General features: G+C 42.5%; 2 protein-coding genes across 2 annotated transcripts in view; one reads left to right on the top strand and one right to left on the bottom strand.

The window, feature by feature from the left end:
• Window positions 1-2,538, bottom strand: part of kif15 (kinesin family member 15) — a 66,731-nt gene extending 64,193 nt beyond the window's left edge. Inside the window, exon 1 of the mRNA XM_078199493.1 lies at window positions 2,355-2,538. Coding sequence (XP_078055619.1) covers window positions 2,355-2,373 — 19 coding nt within the window. The 5' untranslated portion in view covers window positions 2,374-2,538. The remainder of the gene's footprint in view (window positions 1-2,354) is intronic.
• A 192-nt stretch (window positions 2,539-2,730) lies between these two features.
• On the top strand, window positions 2,731-13,183 carry kiaa1143 (KIAA1143 ortholog). Its single transcript, XM_078199479.1, has 3 exons — window positions 2,731-3,018; window positions 7,160-7,304; window positions 9,244-13,183. Exons 1-3 carry the CDS (start codon window positions 2,911-2,913, stop codon window positions 9,447-9,449), a joined length of 459 nt encoding a protein of 152 aa, XP_078055605.1. The 5' UTR covers window positions 2,731-2,910; the 3' UTR covers window positions 9,450-13,183.
• The last annotated feature ends 1,025 nt before the right edge of the window (window positions 13,184-14,208 follow it).

Here is a 14,208-nt window from a genome sequence, read left to right as displayed (position 1 = left end):
CTGTAAAAGAAAATGTAAAACTATTATATCAAGCAGTATTTTACACAAGATGATCAGCATGTGGAATGTAAAAACCCTGGAATCATTTAGGAAACAATTAGATCTGGCAGAGGGTAAAATACAAGATCTTTCTGAATTGATGAACTAGATGAGCCACACAGTTAAACTCGAACATAATTATGCAATGTTAACTCCAACTATCTATCCAGTTTCAAAATATTGAAAACTCCACAAGTGAAGCGAGAGGATTACCCCAATTAAAAGGTAGTTAATTCATTCACTGGGGATTTTTTTTATAAGTTGCTGCAACAACAAATTAAATAAACTTCACATAAACGTGTCCAAGAAGTTTCTTTAAAGGAAAATGACAATTTCTGGTGAAGAAAATTCTAAACAAACATTTTCGATTACCCTCAACATCCACCCAGTTTAGAATAGTCCGGCAGAGATAGGCCATTCATTAAGTCACAAACATCCCCGGGCACGTGTTTTACCAAGTGAGCTAAGCCACAGCAGTTTGATATTGTTCAAACACAAAATAAAAACAAAGCTAATGCCTCTCTCCATTATTTATATGCAAAGGCTGCGAGGTTAAATCTGAAAATCAAACTGTAGCTATCTGAGATACACCTGCCTGCAGTTTTTTTTCTAATAGTGCCAGAATGTTCACTGATTGGCACTGGCCCATAAATTGTGGCGAATTTAGTTTGTGAAAACCATGCAAATACATCAACTTTACACAAGTCAGTGCAGTTGAATGGTGAGGCAAATAGTGAGATGATATTTTTGCAAATCTGATTAATGAAGGGAGAGAGAGTGCAGGAAACAGATAGAGAATCTGGTGAAATTTGATTTGATTTATTATTGTCACATGTATTAACATACATTGAAAAGTATTGTTTCTTTCGCGCTTTACAGACAAAACATACTTTTCATAGAGAAGGAAACGAGAGAGTGCAGAATGCAGTGTTACAGTCATAGCTAGGGTGTAGAGAAAGATCAACTTAATGTAAGGTAAGTCCATTCAAAAGTCTGACAGCAGCAGGGAAGAAGCTGTTCTTGAGTCAGTTGGTACGTGACCTCAGACTTTTGCATCATTTTCCCGAAGGAAGAGGGTGGAAGAGAGAATATCCGGGGTGCGTGGAGTCCTTAATTATGCTGGCTGCTTTGCCGAGGCAGTGGGAAGTGTAGACAGAGTCAATGGATGGTAGGCTGGTTTGCGTGATGGATTGGACTACTTTCACGACCTTTTGTAGTTCCTGGAGGTCTTGGGCAGAGCAGGAGTCTTATCAAGCTGCGATACAACCAGATAGAATGCTTTCTATGGTGCATCTGTAAAAGTTGGTGAGAGTCATAGCGGACAGGCCAAATTTCCTTAGTCTTCTGAGAAAGTAGAGGCTTTGGTGAGCTCTCTTAACTATAGTGTCAGCATGGAGGGACCAGGACAGGTTGTTGGTGATCTGGACACCTAAAAACTTGAAGCTCTTGACCCTTCGTCCCTGTTGATGTAGACAGGGGCATGTTCTCCTTTACGCTTCCTGAAGTTGATGACAATCTCCTTCGTTTTGTTGACATTGGGGGAGAGATTATTGTTACTGTCACAGTTCACCAGATTATCTATCTCATTCCTGTACTCTGTCTCATCATTGTTCGAGATCCAACCCACTACGGTGGTGTTGTCAGCAAGCTTGAAAATCGAATTGGAGGGGCATTTGGTCGCACAGTCATATGTATATAAGGAGTATAGTAGGGGGCTGAGAACACAGCCTTGTGGGGCACCGGTGTTGAGGATGATCGTGGAGGTGTTGTTGTTGCCTATCCTTATTAATTGTGGTCTGTAAGTTAAGAAGTTCAGGATCCAGTCGCAGAGGGAGGTGCTGAGGCCCAGGCCATGGAGTTTGGAGATGCGTTTCGTGGGAATAACAGTGTTGACTACCAAGGTGAAGAAGCACTGATAATGATCACAGTACTTATTTTTAGGGCTGATTTTCCAGCTGTACTATGCTTTGAGGCTGGTTGGTGAATTTTGTTTTGGTAAGGCTCCTTCTTCATAGTCTTAGTGGCGTTTTACAATATAGGGACCTGTTTTTGTGTTGACCGATTAGTTTTGCAGAGGGTGAAGCGCTTTTCTGGATTGAGACTGATCTTTCTCCACACGCTAAACACTACATTCTCTCCTTTCCTTCTCTATGAACGGTATGCTTTGTCTGTATAGCGCGCAAGAATCAACACTTTTCACTGTATGCTAATACCTGGGACAATAATAAATCAAATCCTCAGGGCAACAACAAACGGGGAAAGGAGAAGAGTGGAGGATGCAAACAAGCGGAGAGAAAGGCTGATCAAACACTAACCTTTACCGGCTGGAGACATTTATCCCGTCTTTTTATTTTTTTTAAAAAAAGCAAAGCAATAAAAACGAGTCGTTTATTTTATTTTTTTAAGGGAAAATTTTTAAAAATCCACCAGCGACTTTTTACTCTCTCGCTGTAAACATGACTCCAAAATGGCGGCCGCCGGTTTGGTTTAAATTTGGGCGCCAGCTAGAGGGGGGTCACGTGGTAGTCATGATGTGGAGGGGGCGGGGCCAGAAGGCATGCACGTGACTGCAGCTGACGTTAGGCCGTGTCGCGTAGCACGGTGGAGGGCGGGGTCCACAAAAGGGGCGTGGCCCGTCGAGAAGGGCGCGATTACAAAGGCGGGCTGGTGACATCACTAGAGGGCGGGGTCAGCAGGGAAAGCACGTGATTGAAACTGGCGGCCGTTGCTCCGTGTCACGTGATGAAGTCGGTGTTCTCCTGTTTCTCTTCCCCCGGTTATCATTTTTTAATGGCGTTGAGCGGGACTTATTCCAAGCTTTGAGCGCCCTTGGTGGAAGTGCGCGTCGGATAAATATACCAACCGAAAGCCATGAGTAAACGGAACAATGTCTCGTACGTGAAGCCGGCCGAGCCCGCCTTCCTCAGGAAGTTTAAGCAAGATGTGGGTTACAAGGCCGGGCCGACGGTGGAAACGAAGGTCAGTCCGACACCTTCATTGTTCCCCCGAGCCAGGCCGGGACCCACTGATCTGGGGGCGGCGGGGGGAGTGGTTGATGCCCTTCAAAACCCCCGTGTTCAAGCAGAAAAGGGGAAGAAATAATGAGGAAAGTGCAGTGAGATTGAGTGGCAGCATCTGCGCAATGGGGCCGAATGGCCGGCTTCTGTGCTGACCCGCTCTGACTGAAGAGTCATCCAGACTCGGAACGTTGGTTCTATTCTCTTCAGTTAGCACTGTTGTCAGACTTCTTACTCAATTCTCTTCCCACAGAGGCTGTCAGATCTGTTGAGATTTTCCAGCATTTTCTGTTTTTGTTTCCGATTCCAACATCCGCAGTAATTTGCTTTTATCCAGTGCTGTATTGTTCAAGGGTTGGTGCCTATAGCTTAGTTTTTAAAGTTTATTTATTAGTGTCACAAGTAGGCTTACACTACCACTGCAATGATGCTGTAAAAATACCCTAGCCGCCACACTCTGCATCTGCTTGGATATGCTGAGGGAGAACTATTCATTAAGGAAGTCTGTGAAAATACATCTTTACAAGAGAGAGATCCCATGACACCTTTTGGCAGAAAAGTTAGTCCAGGTATTGTGCCCAATACCTTTTCTCAATCAACATAACTAAAAAAAATCTGCTCGTAATCACATTTGTGTGTGCCAAAATGAATTGAAACATATGACTGACACGGTGGATGTGGCAAGGACGTTCCATCGTGGGAGAGTCTAGACAATTTAGCATAGCCAATCGACCTGCCTGACCTGTATATCTTTTGGACTGTGGGAGGAAACCGGAGCACCCGGAGGAAACCCACGCAGACTTCACTCACACACACACACACACTCGCCTAAGCTGGGAAATGGACCCGGATCTCTGGCACTGTGAGGCGAACAGTGCTAACCACTGTGCTGCCAGGTGTTTCTCACTTAAGTGGTTCTCAAACTATTTGAATCCCCTTTCAACTGGACTTGTAATCAGGTTCCCCTGCCCCCACTCTAAATTACAAGAAGTGCTGCATGTAGAAATTTTAAAATTATGTTTTTAAGGACATGGGTTGCTGTGTCATTGTGTCATAGAAACCATAGAAACCCTACAGTGCAGAAGGAGGCCATTCGGCCCATCGAGTCTGCACCGATCACAATCCCACCCAGGCCCTACCCCCACATATTTACCCGCTAATCTACGCATCTCAGGACTCTAAGGGGCAATTTTTCACCTGGCCAATAAACCTAACCCGCACATCTTTGGATTGTGGGAGGCTTAGGGAATCAATTCCAGAGATTAGAAGTCATAAGTAGATAAATAGAGATGAGATACTGATCAGTCACTAGGTCACTGAATGATGGAGCAACCTTTGGGGTTTCTATTCCTATGCATAGAATAAGTTTCCAGGTAAATATTCAGCCTTCAAATATAAACTAGGAGAAAACATTCTGGAAAACACCCGGGTGCCTGGCGCTGTGAGGCAGCAGTGCTAACCACTGCCACTGTGCTGCCTTAAACATCCTTTTTCTTTGAAGGGATGTCATTTCTCTGTCATCACATTGTCCTATATGCATGCTCATTGGTGAGGCTGCGAGCCCACCCTGCATGTGATTGTTGCACTCCACTCGTGTCTCCCAAGTTCACCAGTAAGGCTCATCCTGCTTGAAACTTCAAAAGATCATATATTCTATCGGCAGAGAGATAATGGTTGAGTTTGGAAGATTATTGACCTAAACAATTGACCCTATCCTTTCAAAAGATGTCTTTTCTTAATAAACCAATAAGGAGAAACTGCTCTGTTTTTCGAAGGACACAACTTGAGTTCAATTGGTTTGTAAAACATTTGTAAAAATGAATAATATTACACACGCTGTTCACTGTCATTCATGCACATCTTTCTGACTCTGGGAGGAAACCGGAGCACCCGGAGGAAACCCATGCAGACGCTGGGAGAACGTGCAGATTCCGCACAGACAGTGACTCAAGCCAGGAATCAAACCCGGGTGCCTGGCGCTGTGAGGCAGCAGTGCTAACCACTGCCACTGTGCTGCCTTAAACATCCTTTTTCTTTGAAGGGATGTCATTTCTCTGTTTTCTCCTAGTTTATATTTGAAGGCTGAATATTTACCTGGAAACTTATTCTATGCATAGGAATAGAAACCCCAAAGGTTGTTCCATCATTCAGTGACCTAGTGACTGATCAGTATCTCATCTCTATTTATCTACTTATGACTTCTAATCTCTGGAATTGATTCCCTAAGCCTCTTTTAGCCCCCTCTCCTCCTGCTTGGAACGTACTTTTGATCATATCTCTTATGTGGCTCAACTTCTGTTTGATGATTGTTCCTGTGGGGGCCTTATGGTACACTGGGTAGTGACCCTGCCTCTGAGCCAGAGGCTCTGGGTTCAAGATGCAGTTTAAGACTTTATACCATGATACTTGGATATCATGATGGCCAGATGGGTTGCGTATCAACCGGCAAATCCTTTCAATACACACCAATGACAGACAATAGGGGTAGGAGAGATTCTGGGTCAGCCACGTGATTGAAAGAAAATTGGAGTCTTTTGCCATCACTCTCCATAGCTCTGGACGACAACATGTATGTAAAAGTGTCTGGATCAGATTGGTGCCAACAGCATGCCGGTTGTGGTGGCTTTGGTACCTTACCCAGCAACGCCGTGGATTGATCCTGCCTTCCGGCAGAGAACTAGAGTAGAGAAAAATGCACCTTGACACAGTTTACTAGGTTTAAACTGTAAATATAAAAATTAAATTGTTGCTTCTTCAGAGTTACCTAAAAGCATTAGCAAAATAGGTTTGTTCTCTGCCAATTGCTCCACACCAGTTTGTGTGCAAGTCTTATCAATTAATTGGTTGCTGCTTATGTTCCACAGCCATTTCCAGCTTGAAAAATAGGTGATCTGTACATTCGACGATGAGTAGGTTGCTTAGCTTTACGTTGTCAATTTCTTTATTTTTCAAATCTTGTAATAATTTTGTAAAACCATTGGAGTGAAAAATTCCTTCCCAGTCCTGAGATACCAAAAAGTTAACTTTGACCAAAGGTTGAACCACCGACCGATGAGCCTGGATTTTACCTCAGTAATGGCAGTGAAACTGTCAATGATTGCTGCTATTACTCCTTTGAAACTGACCTCAACTTATGGAATCTACATATTCACAGTTAAATGTGGAAATCCAGAAGTTGCTGTCAGTGATTCTATGCTTCTCAACAAGGTGGGCTGCTGGAACCCTACCAGCTATAATTGGCACGGTGGCACAGTGGTTAGCACTGCTGCCTCACAGCGCTAGGGACCCGGGTTCAATTTCCAGCTTGGACCACCGTCTGTGTGGGGTCTGCATGTTTCCACTGGGTGCTCCAGTTTCCTCCCAGAGTCCAAAAGATGTGCTGGTTAGGGTGCATTGGCCATGCTAAACTCTCCCTCAGTGTACCCGAACAAGTGCCGAGTGTGGCGACTAGGGGATTTTCACAGTAATTTCATTGCAGTACTAATGTAAGCCTATTTGTAATAATAAATAAACTTAAAAACTTAATCAATTAGAAATTAGTGAACTGATGAGAATTTCCACTTGTATGCTCCTATACCACTATAAAGATCCTCAGGAAAGGTTCAACTCTGTTCAGGAAGTTGCAACAGGGTTTTTAACAGTCTAATAATTATTGCTAAACAGCCTCACTGGTCCAGAAAGAATTTTATATTTTCTGGATGTCACATTGCTCCTTTTTCACAGATTCCACATTTAAGTTGACTTAAATTTCATCATCTGCCTAAATCCACTGAGTTTCAATGGCTTTTCAACCTGATTTGCTGTCTATGAGAATACCTCCATGTCATTGGCTACTTGCCTTGCTTGATGACCTGCCTGACGATTCCCTTGACTTGGTACCAAATTCAAACTGGGGAACTCCATGCCATGTAGAGCGCTAGATTTCTGAGGACATCTTTCTTTGAGGTCAGCCATTTGCTTCATTGACTGTCAAATCCAGTCTAAATCCAAAGATTACAAAGGTATCGCCGCTTGCTAACCATGTTTTCGTTGACAAATTTTAAAAGGATGCAAAAGGTCACTAGAAAATTTGAAAATTGAATTAATGTTTCTTTTGCTTTCAGAGGCAGCAGCTTGCACCTGTTGACAGTGACAGTGGGCAGAGTGATCCAGAAGATGAGCAGCCGCAGGTAGTAGTTCTCCGCCAGGGTGACTTGACAGCTGATGAAGCGGCAAAAATCAAAAAGGTCACAGAAAGCTCGAAGAAACGTATGTAAATGTGCAGTCCTTGACCCGTGAACATTCACTTATCAATTTTTCCTTTAGTAGTAGCGTGCAGTGCCCTATTTATACAGCAGTTTGTTAAAAGTAACAAAAGTACATCTGTTATGAGCTGCCTTGAACTGGGTTCAGCTATTGACAGTAGTTTGAAAGGCAATGTGTTCCCCAGTGGCTTAATTGGTAAGTGTGCACTTGGCACATTTTATTGTTTGTGGTGAAGTCGCACAGCATCATGACTTGAAAATATGTTGCTGTCTTTTGGTCAGAATCCTGGAACTCCCTCCCTAATAGCACTGCGGGCGTTGAGGAAAGTAGGAGTTCTTAATTTTTGTTTTTGTAATATCATTGTCATATTGCTATATACTCGGTACCAGCTTGTGTGTGAGTATGGATTAAGCAAACTGGAGACAATTGGACTGCAAAGGTCAAAACATCAATACAGGAGGTCTGAAGGCAAGCGGTTGAAATGGTAATAAACAGGGGCCAGGAATTTACAACAGGCAGATAAGAGGAGTGACTGTTGAATGTGAAAGGAAGCATATACAATTGGGAGATCGTAAATGTGTGAGGCAAAATAGTAAGTTTATAACTATAGCGGCCATAAAGTAATAAAAAAAAGTTTGATCAATTCTGGGAAGAGGAACTTTTAAGGGACTGTAGAAACAGGAGAGTGGAAGATCAATGAGGAAAAGACGTCTTTAAGCTGTTGTGTGTGGCTGTGCTATCTTGATTGCTGTCCTGACACCAGACCTGTGAACACCATTTTTGTTGCCACCCTCAGAGGACAACAGCAGGGCATTGTGTAGTAATATCATTGGAATTTTCTATGAGGACCCTTGCCATCTAAAGAGGGTTTAGCTTTGAGTTTATTTAAGTCAGAATCTTTTAGCAAGTGTTTGTAGAAGTACCGTTAACTGTGTAAAGCTGTTCTTGCACTTTGTGTTTTTTTTTCTTTACTTTAACTTTAATATTTAAAATCACAAGTGGGGGTCTGAGCGTTACTTATCTAGACTTCAGGTACCTCCTCATAATATACAAATTGCCAACCATTGTGGTAGCTTGTTTCAAGTTTCCCTTTGGACAGCCTGGCACTTACCATCTGCCATGCCATAACATTATATCTAAACACGTGAACTGCTGTGGTTCAAGAAGATGGCAGACCACCAACATATCAAGGGCAATAAATGCTGGCCTTGCCATGATGCAAACATCTCGTGAGTGAATAAATTGGGGGGGGGGGAGAAAAGTCAACATTAGATGTAGCAGAGCTTCATTTGAGTTGTGGAGTAGTAATTTTTGTGACCAAATTCCTGTAATCTCATGATGATAATACCAGGATCAGGCGATTTAACTCCTGTTTCCTCCTTTTAAATAATCCTCTGAATCTACTGACAAGACTTGTTACTTATTCACTCCCATTCAGTCTTCTGCTCTCTCGGGTTATGTTTCTTTGTTATTATGTGGGTTGACCATCGAGGAAATCCAAGACGCTTTTAATTGAAAAGCAGTGGGGTAATGAGGCAGAGAGAGAAAGGTCGCCGGAAATATTTGTGTGCGCTCTCTGAACAATATTTTGATTTTTAAAAAAATTTGATTTATTATTGTCACATGTATCGGTACACAGTGTTTCTTGCGTGCTATACAGACGAAGCATACCGTACATAGAGCAGGAAAGGAGAGCGTGCAGAATGTAGAGTTACAGTCATAGCTAGGGTGTAGAGAAAGATCAACTTAATGCGAGGTAGGTCCGTTCAAAAGTCTGATGGCAGCAGGGAAGAAGCTGTTTCTTAGTCAGTTGGTACGTGACCTCAGACTTTTATATCTTTTTCCCGATGGAAGAAGAAGAACAGTAACCGGAGCTGCTTTTTTCTTGCCGTGGAATGAATTCTCTTAATTATTCGTAATTTTATTGTATTTTGTGTTTCAGCTGAGGAGCCAGAACCTGAGGATGGAAAGATTGTATTTAGGAAACCAGCAAAGCGTTCGTCAGATGACAACTTTGCAGGTCTGACTGCCACTTCGAGCAAAAAGAAGAAAGAAGAGAGGGCAGAACCCAAAACCTCAGAGAATAAACCGAAGCAAGTGAAAAACAGCAGCTTGCTGTCTTTCGAGGATGATGAAGATGATGATTAGAGAGCAGTAGGCACGCTACCTACATTCAATTCTCAATGATATCAACATCCTGCTGTTGGATGAATGCGATTTAACAGTCCTGTACAATTCCCGATAGATTTTGTTACATGGTGATACAGCTAGGGTTGGTATGTTATTGCCACATAACCGTACCAGCACACCCAGTCCTCAGTGTTGTTTCTTCCCTATATCATGGTCAAGATCTGTTAAGTTAGTGTAAGTGCATTGAAAAGAAGATGAGAAGGCTCAGAAAAGAAGATACCATCCTCTTGTTTTTTTTTGTCCACCGAAGCCTGCTTAAATGCATATTGCTTTTGCAGCGGCAGTGTGCAGTAAACTGAGCACCACGTTTAATTTCCCTGTCATTGAAATCAATGGGCCGAGTCTCTGGAGAGTGGATTTTTACAAGAGCAAGTGTTGCATGAAATCAGGCCGGTGAGAAGTTAAAGTAAAATATATGAGAAATAAAAATAGTCTTAGAAAGTAACAAAAATATTAATTAGTTGCCAGCGTTTGATTTTTGTCAATGTGTTTGGCAAGTGATGCCCTGCCAGATATCTACTTTAAAAATCTATCGCACAGTTGTACATGTATGGAAGAAAATTCTGGATCGGGTAAAAGGTCATCGATCTGAAACGTTACGTCTGTTTCTTGTTCCACAGATGCTGCCCGAGTATTTTCAGTTTCTGTTTCAGATTTTTGCACCTTATTGCAGTGCTGTATGTCTGTTTCAAGGCCCTTTTGGCCAGCCTCCACCCTTTATAAATTTAAGATCATCTAACTCTGCTATCTGTGTCCTAACTCGCATCAAACCCATTCATCCTTCACTCCCCCTGCACTTGTCAGCCTACATTGGCTCCTGTTTAAATGGCACCTCTATTTTAAAATTCTAATTTTCAAGTCCGTTCAAAGGCTGAGTCTGGTATTTCTTTTATTTGTTCGTGGGACGTGGGAATCGCAGGCTGGGCCAGCATTTATTGCCCATCTCCCGATTGCCATATCAGAGGGCATTTGAGAGTCAACCACATTGCTGTGGATCTGGAATCAAATCTAGGCCAGACCAGGTAAGGACAGCAGATTCCTTCCCTAAAGGACATTAGTGAACTGGATGGGTTTTTATAATAGTTGACAATGGTTTCATGGTCATCATTGGACTTTTGTAATTCCAGGTTTTTATTGAATTCAAATTCCACCATCTGCCATGGTGGGCTTCAAACCCGGGTCCCCAGAGCATTACCCTGTCTCTCTGGGATTACCCTGGATTACTAGTCCAATGACAGTACCGCAAGCCGCCACTAATATACCCTCTAGAAAGTCCCTGTCTAAACCCCTCGCTACCTTTCCTTCCCCATATTTTTTTTAATGTATTCATTCGAGGAATGTGGACTTTACTGGCTAGGCCACCATTGACTACCCATCCCTAATTGCCCCTGAGAAGGTGGTGGTGAGCTACCTTTTTTGAACCACTGAAGTCCACGTGACATAGATACACCCACAATGCTGTTGGGAACGTTTAGGACAAATGTTGGGACACCTTATTGCTTTAAAGGCACTATATAAATGCAGGTTGTTGTTGCTGCCAACAATTGAATAAAAAGAAACTTCAACAATGTCCCTTAATTTAAACGACATCTTGAGCATCTTTTTTTCTCACCATAGGATAGTTTGTAAAACAACATTGTGCCTCTTTCAGTAATGCAGCTGGTATTTGTTAAGCGTGAATTGCATACCTAGCCTACCAGCTCAGTTTATGGTAGAGCATTTCAGCATAGGTTCTTCAGTGTCATCGTTTTCATAGAATCCCTACAGTGCAGAAGGAGGCCATTCGGCCCATCGAGTCTGCACCGACCACAATCCCACCCAGGTCCTATTCCTGTAACCCCACATATTTACCCTAGCTCGTCCCCTGACAGGTCAATTTAGCACGGCCAATCAACCAAACCCGCACATCTTAGGAGTGTGGCAGGAAACCGGAGCACCCAGAGGAAACCCACACAGACACGGGGAGAACGTGCAAACTCCACACAAACAGTGACCTGAGGCCAGAATTGGACCCGGGTCCCTGGCGCTGTGAGGCAGCAGTTCTAACCACTGTGCCACTCTGCTGCCCGTTTTCTTTAGCAGCCTAGTTTTGCGGGCATCTTCTTGTAATTGCTGTACTAAATAACCCAACTCTTTAATAGCACATATACTTCCTGGCTACATTACAGAAAGTAAGAAGTCTCACAAGACTTCTTACTGTGTTTACCCCAGTCCAACGCCGGCATCTCCACATCATGTCTACATTACAGAAAGTCAGAGTCAGGTAGCTTTAAATTACAACTGTGGTCTGCTCCCCCAACATTTGTTACTCTGCTTGACTTTACCCATGGCAGCAGTCAAACTGGCTCAGAACAGTATGTAAAAACGTTCTGATATGCAGAGAACCAAAGAAACCGGGCAATGAAGTGCCGCAAAAGCAATTGCTGAGAATGCTGGAAATAAAAAAGTACTTCAAAAGGAAATGGGTACTTGAGGGAAATCAACTTGCAGTGTTGTAGAAATGAAGTGGGACTGACTAGACTATACAGGGAGACAGCATGAACTCCAATGGGCCAAATGGCAGCCACCTGTGCCAAAATGACTGAAATGCTCATCAGATCAGGTGGCATCAGTGGAAAGAGACAAAGAGTTCATGTTTCATTAGAAATGGAGTAAAGAAGGTAAGAGCTCCACAGCATTTATTTCTCTGAAAATGGACTGTGCTGTGGTCAGGCGGGCTCATTACCTTGGTTAGGCAGCTAATGAACTCTTGGTTGGTTAAAAACAAATGAAATATTTGTGACAATGGACTTTTTGAAAAAGGAAGAATCTGTATATTAGTGGGTGATTTAATGACCCATCCAAAATTCTGAATCACTGCAATTTTAGCCAGAATATTAAGCATCGAGTTACCCACGGAAGGATTGGCTTATTGAAAAAGTGAGCGTTTCATTGATATGTGTCTGTCACTGTGCCAGTTTTCTCCTGGACTTTTTTGCTGGCATCTCTTGTCCTCCCAACGCTCCATCCAAGTGTTCATTTTATGTGTGAGCCTTGGCTGTGAATGGTGGAAGGATAATAAGTCATGGGAGCAGCGTCACAACTGAACCCAGCTTTTGTCCTTGCCCAGTGTCCGTGCAAACCCGCTTCCCCGCAGAGGCCACTGAACGATGATTTACATCTGGGTTTCTGTACTGATTTTTCACTTCTCCAGCACAAAGGTTTGCATAGTAAGTAATTGGGGGGGTTGTGAGGGGCAGGGGGGCACTGATATTAAACCAATGTGCATTTAAGTACGTTTTGCTCCAAGAATCTTGAGAATTCCTATTCATTAGTTAAATAATTACCAGAAGTAAATGCATGTGTATGTCTTGTGGGTAAGAGATGAGCACAATACCATTGGCTTGCATAAGTAATAACTGAGTTTTTTTAATGAGCATCTTTAAGAAGATGGAGCATGTGGGAATGTGTGTAATAAGCTTCTTTTTGGAAGCCCAGCAATGTGTTTGTACAGTGATGTGACTACATCCTTGGTTTTATCCTTCTTGAGGTTTAGACTATTTTTTTGTGTGTGTATTTTGTACAGCAGTACCTATATGTTGATGCAATGTTGACTTTTTTTTTCAAGCAACCAATGTATTTTACATCTTCGGAGGACAAATTGTATGAATTGTACTGTGGTTTTCATTAATGAAATGTAACATCTACCATTTCAGCATGGTAATTGTGCACTAATTATAAGACGCACATTTCTAGAGGGATGCAGTTTCCTATTCATAATTCAATGCGCAAGTTATTTCCTAATCTATGGTGTCTTAGACGGAGGAAGCAGCAAGCAGAGGCAAGTTGACTCTCCAAGTTGTCATGTGAGTGTACCTTTTAAGAAAGGGTTTTTTAAAATCATGCAGCTTACAGTTTGTGACGTAATTGGGGATGGAGCTAAGCTGTGGCAGTCAGGTGATAGGGATTTTTTCCTTTAGGCTCTCAGTTTAATTTTGGGAAGCAGTTTAGCTGCAAGCTAAGAAGCAGTCTCTCTCTCCCTGTCCTCTTAAAGAAAAGATTTGAGTTGATTTATTATTGTCATATGTATTAACATACAGTGAAAAGTATTGTTTCTTGCGTGCTATACAGACAAAACATACCATTCATAGAGAAGGAAAGGAGAGAGTGCAAAATGTAGTGTTACAGTCAATAGCTAGGGTATAGAGAAAGATCAACTTAATGCAAGGTAAGTCCATTCAAAAGTCTGACAGCAGCAGGGAAGAAGCTGTTCTCGAGTCAGTTGGTACGTGACCTCAGAATTTTGTATCTTTTTCCCGACGGAAGAAAGTGGAAGAGAGAATGTCCGGGGTGCGTGGGGGTCCTTGATTATGCTGGCTGCTTTGCCGAGGCAGCGGGAAGTGTAGACAGTCAATGGATGGGAGGCTGGAGGATGGGAAGCTGTGCTTTGGGAAACAGAGTCAACTTCAACCTCTTGAGTTTCTTCACAAGACATTTTCTGCATTCAACCCAGGAGGCTGGATTTCTGCAACATGTGGGCAATAACCTATGCTGTATTGTGTATATTTGGAGGGTTTTGTGTATTGGATGTTAGCTTTGGTTGGAACACAGAGATATTCTTTAAGAGTTATACCTTATTGTGGTTGTGTTTCTTGTTTGTAATTGTTAAAAGTTTTTGCTAAGTATCTTGCTATACATGTCAACAATATTCTTAATTAAACTTTGTTTTTGATAAAAG

The sequence above is a fragment of the Mustelus asterias genome, chromosome 2 (genome assembly GCF_964213995.1).
Source record: "Mustelus asterias chromosome 2, sMusAst1.hap1.1, whole genome shotgun sequence".
NCBI classification, from domain to species: domain Eukaryota; kingdom Metazoa; phylum Chordata; class Chondrichthyes; order Carcharhiniformes; family Triakidae; genus Mustelus; species Mustelus asterias.
Note: the sequence above shows the minus strand (reverse complement) of the source record. Positions and strands in the feature narration are given on the sequence as shown.